The sequence below is a fragment of the Eleutherodactylus coqui genome, chromosome 7 (genome assembly GCF_035609145.1).
Source record: "Eleutherodactylus coqui strain aEleCoq1 chromosome 7, aEleCoq1.hap1, whole genome shotgun sequence".
In the NCBI taxonomy this organism is placed as follows: Eukaryota; Metazoa; Chordata; class Amphibia; order Anura; family Eleutherodactylidae; genus Eleutherodactylus; species Eleutherodactylus coqui.
The window spans coordinates 184,785,711-184,801,667 of NC_089843.1; the positions used below are offsets into that span (position 1 = coordinate 184,785,711).

The following is a 15,957-nucleotide window of genomic DNA, read 5'->3' on the forward strand; positions in this document are numbered from 1 at the left end:
CACATGCAGCTTTTGGAGAAGAAAGAAAAAGGATCCTTCAGGAAGTTTTTTTTTTTCCCCTTCCCTAGTGCTTTAAAACAGATAACTTATCCCTTAGGCTGGCTTTCAATAGTTGGCTGTATTTGAAGGGGCCCTGGCACTAGGGTCACTTGTTTATCATGCACAGCTCTGCACTTTTAGTAGTGTCCATGGCTGGTATTACAATTTGCTATGGAGCTGAAATTCTAGGTACAGAAGATACTAAAAGTATGGAGTTGGACTACATAGAGCAATATACTTATGATGGGGCTCAGCACTCGCCAGAGCAACATGGCCCATCCAAGCAGCTAAACAAGAGTGCCGAGAGTTAAAATCATAGGGTTATAATAATTAAAACCCAGACGAATGTAAAATTACAGCGGGCATTAACCCTTTCCAATCCACTGTCTGACCTCTAAAGATATTATGATTTAAGGCTGTACAGCTTCGATGTTGGAAGACATCTGTCAGGGTTCTCTTACTGTATATTGCCAGCCTCTCTGCTGTCGGAGCCTATCCAACGTGTCACCTCATGCAGTACTGGCTTTAGCCAGCATACAGCGCTGTTGTATAATGGCAGAAAAAGAGTTAGCCCCCTAGGAAAACCAGGATACAAATTGGATTGGAAAGAGTTAAAGCCTTTTACTTCTGCAATCAATCAGAAGCAGGTCCGGTTGTCAGCTGTTAGTCACAGCTGATGACCCAGAGGGGGAGGGAAAAGTGGGTTTTAACCTTTTCTGCCTCCTTTATTTAGTACACATTTCTCAAGGAGCGTGATGTACTAAAAAAAAAAAAAAAAAAGTAAAAGTGGAATTCTTTTACTACGCAAGCGAGCAGTCAGTGACTGCTGGGTGACCTCTGGCACAGCAGAGCTACAGGGTCCTATAAAGCCCTCATCAGCTCTACGAGTGACTAAAGTCATTACAGGGGATGTTTTCCCTGTAGCTGAGGGTCGTATGAATGCCCCAGCTACAGTGGAAAAATGTCAAACATGTGGATGTCCCCCAGAGGTTTTATATGATGTTATGGGGGACATAGATGGTAAAAACATTATTAAATACAAGTTTAATTAAAAAAAAAAATTACAAAACAAATCTATACATAAAGAAAATAACCCAAAGCTGACCCCCTACCAAAACAGTCGCTTTATGCACCCTGTAATCCAAAACCACACATATTATATATCAAAATGTCCAAAACAAAATGAGGAACCCGTACCCATATGTATATATTTTTTTAATTACACAAAAATAAGGTAACTATATGTTAAATTTTTTTTTAAGCTTTCTACCCCCAATAAAACTGGAAAAAAAGTCAAACAGATATTAAAAAACGGGAATTTTTCTTACCGATAATTCCCTTTCTTGAAGGCATCATGACAGCATACATCTGGAGGTTGCTCACCTGCTGACCTGATGGGACAGGAAAAGGCAGAGCATAAAAGAAACCTCCCCTCCACCAAACACCAGTGCGTTCCAAATAACCACAGTGACAGAATACTTAACCAGAAGGTGTGTTTTTATTGACATCACACACCTCAGACAAAGAAACATAAGCATACACATTACCTCATGTGTTAGACAAAACAAGGGTAACCATGTCGGTAGGGGGGGGGGGGAAAGCCCGTATGCTGTCATGATGCCTTCAAGAAAGGGAATTATCGGTAAGAAAAATTCACGTTTTCCCTTCGACATCATGACAGCATACATCTGGAGGAATACCAAATAACGGGCATGGGCTTTTTTAGGGAGGGATTACCGCTTGGAGCACCTTCCTACCGAAGGTTGCGTCCTGACTACATTTAAAGTCCAGCCTGTAGTGTTTAATAAAAGTATGGCCAGAAGTCCACGTGGCTGCGTTACAAATCTGCTCGATTGACACGTGCACTCTTTCTGCCCAAGAAGATGCCACCGCTCTCGTCGAGTGGGCCTTCAATCCATCTGGAGGAGGGATGCCCTTGGCCTTGTAAGCCTCCTGGACAGCTCTCCTGAGCCACCGGGCGATCGCATCTTTAGAAGCGGCCCTTCCTTTGGCCTGCCCCTGAAATTGAACGAAAAGTTTATCAGTCTTTCTGAAACTTTCCGTTGCCTCAAGGTACGCTAGTACAGCTCTTTTGACATTTAGATTATGGAGCTTCTGCTCCTTTTCGTTTTTGAAATCTTGGCAGAAGGCTGGAATGACTATTGGCTGGCCTCTGTGGAAATCTGACAAGACTTTAGGCTGAAAGGACGGGTCTAAAGAAAATACTATTTTGTCTGGGTGAATAGTCATATATGGGGCCCTTCGTGAGAGGGCCTGGATTTTACCCACACGTCTAGCCGACGTGACTGCCACAAGGAGGGCTACCTTATACGTCAGCAAGGCGATGGATAGATCTCCAATAGGTTCAAATGGGGGAATCGCAGAAGGCCTGAAGGACTATGGTCAGATCCCAGGGGGGGTGCCGTAAGCCTTGTGAATGGATGCAATCTACTTGCCCCTCTAAGAAATCTCCTAATCCACCTGTGCTCCGCAAGCGCGAGATCAAAGAATGCCCCCAAAGCCGCAACTTGGACTTTGAGGGTATTCGGACTCAACCCTTTATCCAGGCCCGCCTGGAGAAAATCTAGGATTTTACGGATGTCTGCCTGATCTAACTGCTGGATGTCCTGGCCCATCCACTGAGAATTTTTCCCAGACTTTGGAATAGATCTTTTTTGTCGAGGGTTTAAGGCTCTCGCTAATAGTGGAAATTACGTTAGGAGAAAGACCCTTCCCCAAGAATTTTACCCGTTCAAGATCCAGGCCGTAAGCCTGAACTTGTGAACCTCCGGGTAAAGAAGAGGGCCCTGCAGCAATAGGTCCGGTCTGGGTGGAAGGTGGAAAGGCTCTCCTACTGACAGATCTCAGGAGGGGAAACCAAGGTCTTTTGGGCCAATAAGGTGCTACCAGAATTACTGACAGGCTTGACCGCAGTAATTTCCTTAGTAGGAGCGGAATTAATGGTAAAGGGGGAAAAGCGTACGCCAAGTCCCAAACCCAGGGGTGAGAGAGAGCGTCCGTGCCCAAGGCCTGTTTCTCCGCGCCTCGGGAAAAGAAAAGCCGGCACTTGGTATTTGCGTTTGACGCAAATAGGTCTATTTCTGGTACCCCCCATTTCGTCACAAGCAGGCTGAACACCTCGGGATGGAGTTCCCACTCTCCTGGGTCCACTTTCTTCCTGCTTAGAAAGTCCGCGGCTGAATTCTCGGCTCCTTTTATGTGAAAGGCCGACAGTGACTTGGTTGTGAGTTCCGCCCACTGAAGGATCCTTCCCGCCAACTGCTGCAGTAGAGGATTCCTGGTGGTACCCTGGTGGCGAATGAGTAACACTGTCGTCATATTATCTGAAAAGATCCTCACATGCTTCATCCCTAAGAGCGATTGCAGGCTACGTAGGGATTTCCACACCGCATTAAGTTCTCTAAAATTAGACGAACCAGATCTCTCATGAGCGTCCCAGGTACCCTGAATATGACCGCCTTCAAAGTGGGCCCCCCACCCTTTGGCGCTGGCATCTGTTGTGATTATTATTGCAGGGTCCAAGTTCCATTCAGATGCCCGTGACAGGTTGTCCGATGACAACCACCAGCGGAGTGAAGATCTGGCTTTAGCAGAAATAGAGATTGTCTGGTCGAGTGAGGACTGTAACTTGTCCCAATTCTGAAGGATTAGTGACTGGAGACCGCGACTATGGAACTGGGCCCAGGGAACCACACCAATACACGAAGTCATTAGCCCCAGGATCCGCATTGCATCTCTTACTGTTACTCTAGATTTTTTATAGAGAGTGGAACATTCCTCTAAAATAAGCTGTTTTCTTAGAGGAGGAAGGGACGAATTTTGGAGACTGGAATCCAGAATGACTCCCAGGAATTTTTTCCTGGTTTCTGGTTCCATGTTGGATTTTAGATCATTAATAATCCAACCCAGGTCCTTAAACAGTTGAAGCGTGGAACCCAAGTGTGACCTCAGAATAGTAGGGGAATCTGCCACCAACAGGAAATCGTCCAAGTAGGGGACGATAATAATCCCACGATTGCGCAAAAAGGCAACCATTTCTATCACCACCTTGGAAAAAATCCGCGGAGCAGAGGAAATTCCAAATGGGAGGCAAATAAACTGAAAGTGACAGATTTCCCCTTCCATTCTCAGCGCAAACCTCAGGAACTTTTGCGAGTTGGCGTAAATAGGGATGTGAAAGTAAGCATCCTTTAGGTCAATTGTAGCCATTACATTATCCCTGGCAATTAGGGGAGTTGCAGTTCTGATAGTCTCCATTTTAAATTTTCTATACTCAATGAATTTATTCAGTTCTTTGAGGTTAATTATTGTGCGGTGGGAGCCATCTGTTTGGGAACCAGAAAAAGGGAGGAATAAAATCCCTTCCCCTGTTCCTTCTTGGGGACGGGGATAACCGCGCCAAGATCCAGCAGGTTCTGTACACCTCTCAACAGAGCCTGCTCTAGGGCTGGAGACTGGATTGAGGTTACAATAAATCTGTCAGGGGGGCGAGATTCTAGTTCGATCTTGTAGCCCTCCGCCACCAGGTGTAGCACCCACTCGTTAGTCGTTATGTTACGCCAACTAGTGGCAAAACGAGCCAGTCTACCGCCCACCGGGCACAAAGATGCAGGCTGAGGGACAACAATAAGAGTCTTACCCCTTCCGCCCTTCGGATAAGACCATCTTCCGGTCTTCCCTTTCCCAGCGTATGTAGACGAGGGACGTGGAGTGAAGGGTCTCTTGGGCGGTCTGATGGCTGGCAGTCCCTGGTTCTTGTCAGCTGCTTTTTCCAGCAGGCGATCCAGGTCCGGTCCAAAAATGAGTGCGCCCCGAAAGGGTAGGGTACACAGCTTGTTTTTGGATGTTAAGTCCCCCGACCACTCCTTTACCCAGACTGCCCTTCTGGCGGTGTTGGATAGGGCTGCCATGCGAGCTCCGAAGCGGACCGTTTCCATAGAGGCATCCGCCAGAAACCCCGTTGCCATCTGTAGCAGAGGGATGCCGCTCGCAAACTCTTCCCTGGAGGCTTTTTGGTCAATTAGGGACGCAAGCTGATCCAGCCAGACCGCCATGGAGCGAGCCACAGAAGTGGCCGCGATATTGGATTTTATAATAAGGCTGGACGTGGACCAGGCCTTACGCATGGTTATGTCCACTTTATTGTCCAAGGAGTCCTTTAAGTGGGACGTATCTTCAAATGGTAATCCAGACTTCCTGGACACCATAGCGATAGCCGCATCTACCTTCGGCATTTCGTCCAGAAACACCACCTCGTCTCCCGCAAATAAAAGGCGCTCCCTGAACTCCCTAGGGATTAGCGGAGCCTGATCCACACAATCCCACTCATTCAGGATTAGTTGTTTGAGTGTGGCATTTACAGGAAATGAAGATTTCCGTTGTGGAAGCAATCCCGCAAACATATCGTCTTGCGCTCTGCGGGGTTGCTGCACATCTTCCTCCACCTGCATGGTTCTACGTACAGCTCTTAAAAGTTGATCCATGTCAGCGGTGGAAAAAAGGTACTTTTTCTCCTCCTGCAACACTTCCAAGATTATCAAGCTCCAAATCTTCCGCCATGTCAGAGTCAGACTCTGACACAGCCAGAGCAGACCTTCGTGTAACCCCTGAGGGTCCAGGTTGGAGGTCCGAGAGGGAGGACTGAACTTCTTCCCGGACGACCGACCGAATTTCGGACATAAGGGAAGATTTTTCCTCCTGCAGAACTTTTGCAGAACAAATGGCACATAATGTTTTGGTGTAGGAGTCGTCGAGTTTGGCCAAGCACACTGGACACTTTTTACTCCTCCTCCTAGCCTCCCTAGGTTTTTGAGTATCCCTGTCCTGAAATGACAAGGGAGAACTCTGTTAGTCAGGAAGTGTATGTAGTGCAGGTGTCTGTAGGTTGGCCCACTGGACCACTTACAGTTTGGAGATTCTCTGGGTCCTCTCTGGCCGACATCCTGCGCTTGTGGGATCAACTCCTGTACTTAGGATCGATTCCCGGCGTGAAGAAACACCAGCCGTCTTCCCTGGTGCAGAGGAGCTTTAAAAATTGAATCCGGCGCCAGGCCACGCCCCCTTTCACGCTAGGCCACGCCCACTTGCGGAGCGTCTGACGTCACTGCGTCACTCCCGGAGCTCCGCTGAGGCCACGCCCCCTTGAGGAATGCTGCTGCTCAGCCCTGGACCCAGAGATGGCGGCCGCCGCCTAAATGACGTCCGCAGTGGTGCCGGAAAGCCCGTACTTGGACCCAGGCCTACGCAGTCCCCGGTTAGCTCCCAGATGAGGTACTTCCCACTGGGGCAACCGGGGCTGCCAGGAGAGATGCCGCCGCTCACCGGTAAGCCCTGGAACCTCCGGCATGGGACAGCATCGCTGGAGCTCTGCCGCTGCTGTCCTGGAGGGACAGGAAAAGCACTGGTGTTTGGTGGAGGGGAGGTTTTTTTTATGCTCTGCCTTTTCCTGTCCCATCAGGTCAGCAGGTGAGCAACCTCCAGATGTATGCTGTCATGATGTCGAAGGGAAAATAGCCCTATAGGCTAAAAAAAAAGAAAAGAAAGAAAGAAAAATTTTGATAGCTAAAGGAAAAAAAGCTAGAGAAATAAAACCACATGGGTAAAATCCCTAAAAAGTGTCTGGTCCTTAAGGTACAAAACAGCCTGGTCCTTAAAGGGTTAAGTAAACAGGTGCAAACTTAAAGGGGTTGTCCCGAGGCAGCAAGTGGGTCTATACACTTCTGCATGGCCATAATAATGCACTTTGTAATGTACATTGTGCATTAATTATGAGCCATGCAGAAGTTATAAAAAGTTTTTTACTTACCTGCTCCGTTGCTGGCGTCCTCGTCTCCATGGTGCCGACTAATTTTCGCCCTCCGATGGCCAAATTAGCCGCGCTTGCGCAGTCCGGGTCTTCTGCAGTCTTCTATGGGGCTCCGTGTAGCTCCGCCCCGTCACGTGCCGATTCCAGCCAATCAGGAGGCTGGAATCGGCAATGGACCGCACAGAAGAGCTGCGGTCCACGGAGGAAGAGGCCATCTTCAGCGGTGAGTAGAGAAGTCACCGGAGCGTGGGGATTAAGGTAAGCGCTCCGGTGAGCTTTCTTTACCTCCCTGCATCGGGGTTGTCTCGCGCCGAACGGGGGGGGGGGGTTGAAAAAAAAAAAAACCGTTTCGGCGCGGGACAACCCCTTTAACTTTGTGTGACCTGAAACAATGAAGTAAGAGGGTAAGACTTTTTTTTTTTTTAGGTTTCTTAACATTATTTTATTTTGCAAATATTGTTTCACACGTTCAAAGATGTTCCCTCAATAAGCATACATACTTTGGCAAGCAAAATCCTTTGAACGGGTTCAGAATCGTCAAACACGACAAAACCAAAGTTGGGAAGTTTCCCTCCAACACCTTTGGTATTAATGCGGAGTTCCATTACATTTCCATAACCTGCAAAAGTTAATGTTGAGTTAGAAACCTTTAAACTTACAGGCGTTTAAGGATAACCCACCCTATCCCAAGGATAACATAACCGCCAAAAGTCAGCACGATTTCAGCTACAACATTGAATCAAAAATCTAAGCTCACCAGTAAACATTTAAGATATAAATCTACATAAAAACGGTCAATAAATTTTACAAACTCTGTACTCTACTTATATTGATCCCAAGTGAAATGGGATCTTATGCTTACTATTGTACACTGGATAGGCATCACTACTTTCTGTGCTGCAATGCATTCTGATAGCTTTTCCTACCTGCGTTTAGAGACTGAACAAGCAGAAAATCCTGGAAGATTTGAGCTTAGAAGTCTGCTGAATTAAAGACTGAAATGTAAAAATGATTTAAAGGGGTTTTCTGGGCAAATCCTATTGAGGGCCTATTCCCTAATCGGGTGCCCGCTGTCCACGCCAAAACGCAGAGGTACAGAGTGGAAGCCAACGCTCATAATTCCAGGTGCAGCTGTCCGATTTTAATGAGCTGCCTCTACAAATTACCACCCTCGACCGCAACATATTAGTCACAGCTAACTACCCACACTGCATACCCATGTGTAGTGTGATGCTGACAGTAGGCACCCGATCTGCTGATTAAACAGGGTCCAGAGCAGAATATCCCAGCCAATCTGCTATTGATAACCTCTCCCAGGGACAGGTAAGAGTATTTGCCAGAAAAGCCCCTTTAAAACAAAGATAAGCAAAGTTCTCGCAAAATGTATTGAAGGGTGTTATTGGGGAAACTATTCTTTCCCCAGGGTGCTGTTATCTCCCCACAGTATGCACTGTATTACAACATATAAAGCATTTCCTATATTGATGAAATAGCCGCTCTGGTGCCCCTTGACCTGCACTTTGACTCGTTGAATTCTAGCGCAGGTCAGAAGTTGCCAGCTCTATTTTCATGAGACTCGCATTATGGTTCTTATAGGAATGAGTAGAAAGTGGCTTCTGGTCACACAGCAGACACTATGATTCAACTACTCATCGTGAAGTTCATGTGGGACAACAAGGGAGTGGAGTTGTCATTTCATCAATATAAGGATCAATATGTCACTATTCCTAGAAACCAGTATAGCAATTACCCCATGTGAAAGGGATCGAAGTCTCACCGGATAGTAGAAGACATAGATGTAGCAGAGTTGTAGGTAATGAAACGTATTAAAACAAACACCTATTTGCATAAATGGATTGCACTCACACTAAGCAAATATATGCTCACACTTATCCCACACTACTTGCCTTATTACTTGTGTGTCAATTCAATTCATGAAAAATAAGTTGAGACCTACTAGTGTAAAGATTCTACACAATTCACTTCTAAAGATTTCATAAATGCAAGTGTAACACAAAATTCTGGTAAAGGTTTCAGTTGTGATATGTGCCATATGAAGTTCTCCTTTAAAATGACCCAAAAGTTACTCACTCATAAAAAATTCCTTCAGTTCACTTTCATCAATATCGTGAGGCAAGTTCCCAACAAAGAGCTGGTGACTGTCGGGGTAGCGGAACATGCGACGGTTGTCAGAATCCCCCTGTTCTGTCTCACCTCGACCTAAAAACACAAGAAATCGTTTAACAAATTTTAACTTTCTATGGTTTTGTAAGGTTACTTAAAATGGTTCCCCACCTAAAGTTATCTGCTTATTACCACAGCTTCAAAAGAATGGTGCGGCTGGACTGCTGGAGAACGCATCAGTTTGAGAAGTACAGCAGAGGTCACTTTAATGTAGGGTTTCCCAAATGTAATGGGCGCCAGTACAGATGTAGCAAGCTTAACTTAACTGTGATAACTTGCTGCAACATGTTGTCTGAATACAACAAAATTACAGGGGTTTTCCAGAACAAAAAACAAAACAACTTGACAGGCCTATAAATGTGTAAGGCTGGGTTCACATGGGATAGAAGTCTCACGGAATTGTCCACAGCAGGACTGCATGGAAATTCTGCACGATTTCCACAACTCAAGGCTGCTCCAAAACCTGCACCATTTGGTGCGGGTTTTAAAGCAGCTTTTCAGCCTGTATTCCACTGTGCAGCTTTGTCTCAGTTTTAAAAATGCATGCAGAATTTCTGTGCGGATGGTCGACATGTACTAAAAAAGTGAACCCAGCCTATGAATTTTTTTTTCTTTTTTTAAGTATTAAAACACCTTTAACTCAAGTTACATTCTGCTACATCTGTACATTGTCACATGTAAATATGAATATTGTGCAACGATATCATTACCTGATCTTGGACCCCTTGGCTGAAATGCAGGGCGCTCCCGCGGACGCTGTTCCCGAGTACGAGGCGGCTGAACTTGAGTTTCTGGTTTACCTTCAGCACGTGTCTGCAAGTAACCGCAAGATAAAAATTGAATTTGTCAGCTATATAACTTAACTAGAAGCGATATATGGGTGGACCATATTAACTGATAAGTGGATGAATTCAAATACCCCATAGACAATGGAATTAGAAGAGCTTAAAAACTTTAGTTAATTTTTTTTAAATTATTCATTCATCCAAAATTTTAGGTTAAATGTAAAAAGTTTAACCTATCAGACTATTACCTGTGAGGCAGGAGCTTTAATTACATGGGGTGGAATTCCCGATGATGGGACAGTCCCACTGGGAGGCAGGTTTTTACTGGTCACTGATGCCCACGAAAAAGCCTACAGAAAATGATGAATGCTAAAACTTAGGAAACTTTACACTGAACTCTATCTGGCTCAGTGACAAGAATGCACACTTTCTGTATCTAAAATATACTTTAGGACAACACTGGAATAATCTAGATTTACTACAGCCAAATATATATTACACCAAAACTTTGAAATAACAAAACATTAACAGCAAGGCCTCTCACACAGGTGTTTTTTGTACAGCATCTAGCACTGCCTTTTCAGCGCTGTGCTAAACTCTGCTTACACAAGCGTCAAAACACAGGGTCTTCAACACTGCACTTTGACAGCGATGCATGTTCTATCTTTGGGCCTTTTAAGATGTGTCACCCATTGAAATGAATGGGCAGCGGTTTCAGTGCTGCTGAAAACGTGGCACAACTTTGTCCGAGAGCTCAGCCAATCAGAGCAATCTCTTGCTGGAGGTTGAGGTCTTTAAGACCCATCACTAGCAAGAGATACTCTGTTAGCGATGACAAGTGCCCGGAAGCCTGCTTGGAGCTCCGGAAAGCAGCGGCAGGGACCTGGACAGCGCCTGCTAGGTGAGTTAATTTTTGTTTCAAGCTTCCTTGGCTGCGTTTTCATCTGTGCTGAAAGCGCAGCCAAAGTGTTGTCAAAAATGCATGACAACGCTGCTGAAGCTGCAGTAAACGCAGCATTGAAAAAGTGTTTATGCAAACGCCTGTGTGAGGGAGGCCTTAGATGAGAGCAGTTATGGCTCCAGGCAAAGACCACCAGGTCTGTCATTTTAGAATGTGCTTTAGGGCCGATCAATGGAAAGTTATGGTAGACAAGAGCAACCACTAGCTGATGCTATATTGCTGCATGAATGAAACCTGAAAAAGTTCTGACAGTGCTTCAAATGCTTGAAAAAGACCACACAGAGGTCGAAACGTTGCAGTCTGTATATTGCTGAGAAATAAAGAGGTTTTATTTTTGGATATCAAGTTCCTGAGTGCTGATCCATTTCTGGGCTATTCCGGAGGTGCCTTACATGAATTGTCCTCGAAGAACGTTAGACTTCTGTAGACCTCCATGCGTCTTTCAGCTGCTGAGAGGAGCCAAAAGGATGAGTGTTCCAGCTCCTAAATTTGAAATATCACAAAGTAACTCAGCAGAAGGACCCCCCACTGATCTTATAAACTTTTGACATGCCAGTGATATATCAAAAGTTTAGAAGTGCAGCTACTCTGACTATAAACAATATTTTTCAGGGAACAACCTCTTTACTGCATATACCCCAACCTTATTACTGCAGGGCAACCTGCAGAAACTCAGGCAGAGCCTCTAAGGCCATTCCTGCCTCAAAGATTGGTACAGGATCAGGTAAACCACCTATATAATTCTTGTGCAGTGTTATTATTTGGCCAAGATTTATTTACTGCTTTGCAAATCATCTTTGAGAAGGCCGAAATCAGTTTATCTTCCCTATTGTCAAAGCGAGAAGTCCTGTTCTTGTTATGTTCGGAGAACCTTGGTTGGGACATACTGGTTTAATCTCCTGGCACTGCAGCCAGTTTCCATTTTTTTACATTGATTTTTTCATCCCAGTCTTCCAAGAATTATAATTTTAAAATCGACATAGCCATACGAGGGCTTGTTTTTGTGGGAAGAGTTGCATTTTTTCCCAAATGGCACCATTTAATGTGCCATACAATCTATTGAGAAATACATATGTAAAACTTACAAGGGAGAAAAGCTTTTTTTTAAACTTTTTTTCTGTGTCGCCAAGTCCTGAGGCCCTTTTCACTGGCTGCACAGCCACTTAAGGCATTGTGAGTTTTCTTTTTTAAATTTACTATTACTGATTCTACACCACTAGATTTCCAGAGCTTCTTGGGTCCTCTGCCAGTCTCTCTACCTCCTGGTGTCTGTCAACAAGAATATGCAACCACTGCGATCACATTAAGGTGTTGCCAGGGACCAGGAAAAATAGACTCGGGGGTGGGAAACACTAAGTAACAGAGGGCACTCCTTCCCGTCGCCTAAGCACTAAGATGCCACGATTGCCATTTCTCGCAGGCATCAGCTGCATATGGAGCTGGCTAACCTCTGCAGCACTAGCCATAATATATATTATATAGGCACACACAGTTTGGTTTCTCTTGTCTACCATTCCTTTTCTGAAGCTTGGATGTAGAATACAGGGTATCTACCACTGGACCAAGTGCTGTTTTTAAGTCATTTTTAGTTTGTCAGTAGGACCATGATTAGTTGAGGGTCTGTCCAGAAGAATCATTACAAGTGCGGAAAAGCCAGAATGAATTGAGGCTACCATCGCAAAGCATGTTGTGAATGCAGGCACTCTTCACTGGAAGTAACAAATTTCAGTATGTGTAGATCACTGCTAAATACTGTTTGGACATGTTCTAACAGTCATGAAAAATAATGTAATTCACTGTAATAAGCAAAATTTCAATGAAACCTTGCATGGTAATATTAACTAATAAAATGCCAAACAAATTATGTTCAATATGTAGATAGACATAATCAGCCTAGGCAACAGGACAATAATGCGGGTAGTATCAAAAACAAACAAAAAGCAACATTGACATTCATGAACCAAAAGTAAAGTGTTAAGGTAACCTTGGGTGGTTCCTGTGGGAGAGCGGCCGGCTCAGTAGGTGGGGGTGTTGGGGATTTTTCTTCAAGTTCCGCTATGTTCTTTTCCTCTTGTTCAGTTTTGATCTCCTCATTCTTTCCTTCTGGTTCTGCTTCAGGCTCTGGCTCAGTGATGGTCTCTTCCAAGGATTCCTCTACTCCATTGCTGGAAGAGTTTGAAGAAGTCAGGGAAATGAAAGTTATTGTAAATTAGTAATACAAATAAACCCGGAAACAAATCTGAAAGGGTAAACGGATTTCCAACTTAAGGGGTTTTCCAAGGAGAATACTACTGATGACCTATCCCCAGGATAGGTCATCAATAGTTGATAAGCCGGGATCCATTGCTCGGGACCCAGACCAATCAGCTGGGCGGTCGTAAGCTGTCAGCACCAAAAATACACAGAGGTCAGAGCAGAAGCAGCGGACGCCTCTGCGCCGACCTCTGTAGTGGCCGGCACAGAGACTTCTGCTCTGACCAACATAAGACCATAACCTTCCTAACCCAGTGTCAGACCTCGCCCCAACATTAAGACTTCCCTGAATAGCGCCGATACATATACAGAACAGCTAGATGAAAAACTAAAAAAAAACCTAGTGTAAAATTGTCCTAACCAAGTCCCATTGGTGATTTTACTGGATCAGTTTTTCCATTTTTCTGCTCCCAGTATTGAACAGGTATACTGAAAACGCTGATGTGAAAGTAGCCTTAAAACGGGTAACAAAAAAATGTATTAAAAAATCCACGATAACCCTTTTGGGGAAAAAAAACAAAACTAGAGATTACAGGATTATGCACATTCTGATTGTTCCTAAATTTAGTTTATTATCTATCCATTAGTTCTAGTTTTTAAGGTGAACATTGCAAAATGAATAAAGAACAAGTTATGGTAGGCAGCACACAAACCCTAATTGGCAGACTTACGACACTGGGTGGGCATCATAATATGAGTTGTTTGTATTTTCTTGCACCGGTTCAGGAGATGGCTGCCTCTCCTCTTGTTCCTCTTCCACTTCCTCTTCAGATTCTAAAGTCAGAGGAAAAATTAAAAAAAAAAATATATATATATATTAGTGTGGCAATTATTCAGCAGCCCCAGATAGTGTGAGGACACATTACGGCACTGGCCAATCACTTGCCTTCATCCATCTCTGCTTCAGAATCACCAAAGACTTCATCCTCGTAGCGAAAGATGTCGTTGTGGACATAGAACTTATTTGGTACAGATCCCTACAAGAAAATGCTCAATTAGCTTACAGAAAACCTAACTAGTGAAAAAGGTATGAAACCAAAAATCCTATGATGCAATCACATACATTCAGAAGTTTTGGAAGGCCATACTGCAGTCCAGAAAACTCATTTAAAAGAGACCAGATTGCCTGGTACCGGTTCTCTGTATCACCATGTATGGAAGACCAGCTTCTAAGTGCAAGATTAGTTGTCTGTAAAGAGGTTTCACTGTATTTCAAAAGGGAGTCTGTCAGCTTCTTCGATCCTCATAAGCTGAACATATTGGCTCATAGGAGTAGACGTGCCGAGTCCGGGGCTGTGAGTATTAGACCTTCCCTGCACTTTTCCCTTAGTGTGCTGTCCTAGCCGCCACTGAATGTGCCCAGTGGCCTACTTGTGTGCACACAGAGAGAAGTAATCCTCTCCTATGTGTACGCAGACATAGTCAGCTGAATGCATTCAGCAGAGGTTTTGACTCACGGCCCAGACTCAGCTTGTCATCTCTAATGAGCCCATAGGTTTAGTTTATGGGGCTCCCTTTAACCCCTTGAGTGGCGGGTTTCCTACCATCCTGTCGTGCCCACCAGGGCAGGTTTTTTAAAATGGTCTAATCATTGAATTTCAACTAATTTTGCAGTTGCGTCTCAAGAGCCATAACTTTTTCATTTTTCCATTGACATGGCCATATAAGGGCTTGTCTTTTGCGGGACAAGTTGTGATTTTTGTAAACAGGGGGAGGAAAAAAAATGGGGGGAAAAAAGAAAAAAAGGGGCCATGTCATGAAGGGGTTAAATAATGCATTAACTTCCTTTCTGGGTCATTATGACGCATGGATACCACATGTGTGATTGTATTTTTTATTTTTTACAAAGTAAAGGGAGACAAGTGTTTTTATAATTTTTTTTTTTAGAATTTTTTTTATTTTTTTTCCCCCTTGTAGGGGACTTCCACAGGGACCCATCAGGACCCCCTGATCACATTCCGGGGGTCCGATGGTGACAGCCCTTTACATGCTGCAGTCACATAGTGTTGAGTTCCTCTCAGGCCCCGATCTGTGTTTTCAAAAAGCCATGACCAAGCAGTCCCCCCACTAACTCCTGGGCAGCTCTTCCAACCATAAAGTGGCTTCCCACACAAAAAGTCTTGATTTTTGACAAGAAAAACCCTCAGGTGCTGCAACTTGTTTTACGTTCACCTCGCAGCATAAATATACGTTCCCTTTATCCTCGTATGAACCTGCAGAATATCAAATGTATATTACCCTCTCAGTAAGGCAGGGCTCACAGGGTTGTGTGCAATTGCGTTTGGGCGAGTGTATACATGCAACAATGGGCTCCATGATGTGGATGTATGTGGCCAAATAGAACATTGGGTTTTTTTTTTGGTTTTTTTTTTACACACACACTTGCGCACTACACAATTCCAACACCCTAATTTGAGCAGAAATGCGCAAGGCAGTGTAATTAATTGCCTGCGAGTTACCACATATCACACAGGCGTACAGAACCCACGTAATATGTGGTAACATACACCCATGTGAGCCTGGCCTAACTGCCTGGTTTTATACTCCAGCAATTTTAATTTCATTGTGGCATTGCATGCTTTATTTTTTTTATCCTGTATGTAATTGGAGTATGGTCCCATAGGGACACCGTTAAACCGAATATTGGTGATCAAGGGGTTAAAACAATTAAAATGAAGTTTGTGTTGCCACATTCCATGACCTACAGTAACCTTGCGAAATTATTCAACGCCCTCCCCTGCCTCCTGTTTTGTTGCATTAGAACCCGGAATTAAAATAGGATTTTTTGAAGGTGGGTAATACTTGATTTACACAACATGCCTACCAATTCAAAGGTGAAAAATGTTTTTCTTGCTCATGTCATTGGGTGACACCATGGGTATAGACTGTTACCACTAGATGGCTGACAC

At 44.4% G+C, this 15,957-nt stretch overlaps 1 protein-coding gene across 3 annotated transcripts in view; it reads right to left on the reverse strand.

The window, feature by feature from the left end:
• Window positions 1-15,957, reverse strand: part of G3BP2 (G3BP stress granule assembly factor 2) — a 37,441-nt gene that overhangs the window by 2,983 nt on the left and 18,501 nt on the right. For 2 of the 3 annotated variants that reach the window (XR_010785837.1, XR_010785838.1), the window contains exon 1: window positions 1,368-7,143. Coding sequence is in view for 1 of the 3 variants with exons in the window: in XM_066574085.1 (XP_066430182.1) it covers window positions 7,366-7,484; window positions 8,957-9,085; window positions 9,760-9,862; window positions 10,083-10,184; window positions 12,780-12,960; window positions 13,720-13,822; window positions 13,935-14,025 (828 nt within the window). In the remaining 2 variants the exon portion in view is untranslated. Of the gene's footprint in view, window positions 1-1,367; window positions 7,144-7,365; window positions 7,485-8,956; window positions 9,086-9,759; window positions 9,863-10,082; window positions 10,185-12,779; window positions 12,961-13,719; window positions 13,823-13,934; window positions 14,026-15,957 lie in introns of those variants that run through there. The other variant, XM_066574085.1, reaches the window with a different exon arrangement.